The sequence below is a fragment of the Atta cephalotes genome (assembly GCF_000143395.1).
Source record: "Atta cephalotes unplaced genomic scaffold scaffold00056, whole genome shotgun sequence".
NCBI lineage: Eukaryota > Metazoa > Arthropoda > Insecta > Hymenoptera > Formicidae > Atta > Atta cephalotes.
This window is the reverse complement of record NW_012130120.1, coordinates 1624087-1627900: the sequence shown is the minus strand read 5'-3', so window position 1 is coordinate 1627900 and position 3814 is coordinate 1624087. Positions and strand designations below refer to the sequence as shown.

Genomic DNA, 3814 nt, shown 5'->3' with positions numbered 1-3814 from the left:
TGTGTGTGTGTGTGTGTGTATAGTATATATATATATATATATATATATATATATATACTCAGAAAAAACATAATGATGGCAGCTACAAAAATATGTATATTAATGTCTTATGTAAAATGAATGTACATGGTTAAATAAATGCACATCGTTAAATAAACTATTTTGCAGTTGCGATAACTATATAAAATAATTTATTCAATTATATAATTTTACATGTAAAACTTTCATAATTGACATCATTATATCTTTTTTTCAAATACATGTAATACTCATATATATATTGTGTTTATTTATTTGAAAAAGAGCAAAAAAGAATGCATTGTAATTTTTGGATGCTATGTATTACATAGACCGACATGAGAATATATACCGACGCGGGAAATAAATGTTGTAGATCTAAGTATATCGTATTTCCAATTTCACTTCTGTCATATGAGAGAGAAGAGATGAATACGCAAATACATAAAGATGGCCATGAAAAGAGAGATGCTTTGATATATCATCTAGAACATCTAGAAAAGGGTGAGTCATAGTAAGCACAATAAAACTTGCCCGACTTCATCTGGCCTACTGTCCCATCACTGCTTTTCGATTATAAACTGCTAGACGATCGCAGCAAACGACGTAAGCATTGTCGATTTTGCTGGCGCATGTAAATCGATAGATACCAAAAAAATTGCAAAAAATCCGACCGAAGTGGAAAAGAGGAAGAGCACGGAGAAAATGGGAAAAGCGATGAAAAAATTGTTGACGCCTATCGTTACGTCGACATTTCGGAACGAACAATCACGGTAGGCATGAGCTTTTGCGGAAATTTGATTAAAAATACCCATAAAGCTAGTAATATCGATCGGGTAATTTATTTGGATTTTGTAAAAATAGCTTCGTTATACGTATATATTGCGTATATATTATGTTTAAAAAGATAAAATTATTTTAAAACAGTACATTAGCTGTACCCTCTAATATACATATAATGTTCTTTAAAATAGTTCTTTGTTAATTAAGACACGCGAAATATTGGAGAGAGAAAGTCAAAATTACAAATATTTAAATAAAATTATGTAAAAAACTAAACATTATGACAAAATTACCTGCATATAAATATTTTATTTGCAAAATTGCACTTAATATACAAATTACATATTTCTTTAATTTTAGGTAGACAGTCAATATAAATAATATAAAGATAACAAAAGTCAGACATATTATTTAAAAAAAACAAATTTAGTAATAATAATAATAATAATAATAATGTATCGGTGAAATCTTATAAACAACGTTAGATTACAAAATCTGCGGGCCAGTCGATTTCATCTCTGTCTGCATCCCTTTTGTTCGCCCATGAATTTCAACCCTCATCCAGTCTTTACTACCCATCTCTCTGCTTTTCGGAACTCGGTGAAGCGGGTGGAGGGATGCAGATAACGGTTTTAATTCCATACGAATGGATCGACGTGCGAAAAAACGGAAGGGAGAATCGTCAGAGAGGCGGATTGATGGACTGCCGGGAACAATGGTTAACTTCGGAAGTAATCGCTTAATTCCTGAATTTTAGCTAGCTCTTACTGTCTGGTTAGATTCCATATTGCACACTTTCCGGAATCTTGCTGTTTTCTTTTCCTTTTAACTTATTTTATTATGCATAAGAACGTAGTATTCTTTAATTCTCTCATGCACAGATTATATCTTCTCTTAAGATAAAAATTGAGCAAATTTATACTATTTAATATATATTATCATTACTAACTGTATCATTACTAACTGTGATTCTGTTTTTGTTATCTGATATTAATTCAGGACAAACTCTATAAGCACATAATATTCCTAGAATGCTATATGAATATTATTTATCCTTTTCACATATAACTTTCTAAGAATATTGTATCTTATAAGGAATTTTTATTATACTAATTTTTCTTACAAAAAAAAAACGTAAAGTTCCTAAATTTAACAAAATAACAAAATGCAACGTATTCGCATATATACAAAGTTTTATCCATAGATTTTTTATGGATAATTTAAAATGAAAAAAAAGAAAAACTGGTACCGACGCTAATGAGCGTAATAACAATGATTTCTCATGACACGGTACGAGTTTTTTTTTTAATCGATCTGACGAAGTCTTGCGATTCCTCATACACGTACGTGACAATAAAAAGGTCCGCTCGAACTGAAGTAGAATGAAATAAACAATAGCGCAGTGAACAGCCGTTTTGTTGCTCGGTTCTTTTGCCATGATAAAACTTTTGTCGCGGTGGCATACTTGCGAAAAACTTTTCCAAGTTTATCAACAAAGGAAAGAAACGGTTTGTTCTATTTTCATTTCATTACTAGCTGATGGTGTTTTGAAATTTATTAACTTAATCGAACAATTAAAGACAGTTGTCGAATCAAGTTATAGTAATGCAATGAGTTGTAACATTATAACATCTTTAAGTGATATTTTTAATATTACAAAAATAAAATTTGAAAAATTATGCAACCTATTATTGCGCGAGGGATTTATAAACTGCGCAATGTATTTTCTTGATTGTTATATTTAATTTTTCAAAGACAACTTTAACGGGAAATATTAAGATTTCGATGTACATATATTGCGATATAATTTTACATCCACACACACGCGCTCGCGCATATTATTCAATAAATTATAAATATGTACTTGTGTAAAATTATACAAATATATTTAACTGTATACTTACGAGCTCTGTATCTATTCCAGCGCCGTCCCGGATGTTTTCATGATCGACACCAGCACCATTGACCATTCCAGCGCTTGAACCGGTTGCTTTTCCACCAGCACCACCAGCTGGTGTTTGTGGTAAGCTCTGAAAAGTGAAGAGATTTATTTTTCAACAATACTGAAAAATGTCGATATTAAATGATATTTTTTGAAAATTTGTTGGATGTGTCATTTATGTTATCGCAACAAGTAAGATAAAAGTTACGATATATACTCAAAATATAAATATTATTCGTTATGTATTGTATATTCGAACTTGAAAATGACTGTTGCGACGAACGATCTATCAAAATAGCATTAGAAGCTTAATAACGCAACATGCTCGATTTTCCGCCCAAATCCGTGTTGAAATCTCATCTCAATTTCATTTCAATGAGATCCTTCCTTTTATTCGTAACATCTTGAAGCTTTTCTCAAACTCTTCCTTGCGGCGTTCTATAGAAAACGAAGCTGCTTGCCACGAGTGCTACCTTTACAAGGAGGATTAGATGGTGTAAAGGATGGTCGTAAAGGGAAATTCCGTCGAACGTATTTGCCTCGATCGTTCTGGTCGGAGCGAGAAGAATAGCCGCCAAGACAAAGTAATTTGTAAGCTGGGAAAATGTGTGCGCGACAACATTATGTAGGGACTTTGCCTATTCTACATTAATGGAAGTCTTGCTACTCGGCAACGGTTTTCTCAACGAAAGGATTACGACACGGTCTTTAAATCAATTTCGTGATAGAACTCTTCGAGTTTCCGACATCAGGATTGATCGCCTGCCATCCATATCCTGCATAAGGCCGAAACATCGCGAAAACTTTCATGTAACATTCAATCGATGTAAGTTTCCAGTGACAAGCAATAATTTTTGAATAATCTACCCAACACGTCTCACGAGGCAAAGTATACGATATTGTTTACTAAGTAAGATTGATTTATTTTTTAAAGTAGCTATCTACCCAAATATTCGTTTACATGTTAAGGTACTGTTACCAGTTAAGGTACAACTCTCATATTTCAATTGGATTTGGATTATCGATTTATAATATATATATATATATATATATATATATATATATATATAT

The 3814-nt window shown here is 31.9% G+C and overlaps 1 protein-coding gene across 1 annotated transcript in view; it reads right to left on the bottom strand.

The window, feature by feature from the left end:
• LOC105623394 (ras-GEF domain-containing family member 1B) overlaps positions 1-2771 on the bottom strand; it is a 33407-nt gene extending 30636 nt beyond the window's left edge. The window contains exon 1 of the mRNA XM_012204788.1: positions 2706-2771. Within this exon, the coding sequence (XP_012060178.1) occupies positions 2706-2771 (66 nt within the window). The remainder of the gene's footprint in view (positions 1-2705) is intronic.
• Positions 2772-3814: the final 1043 nt, after the last annotated feature.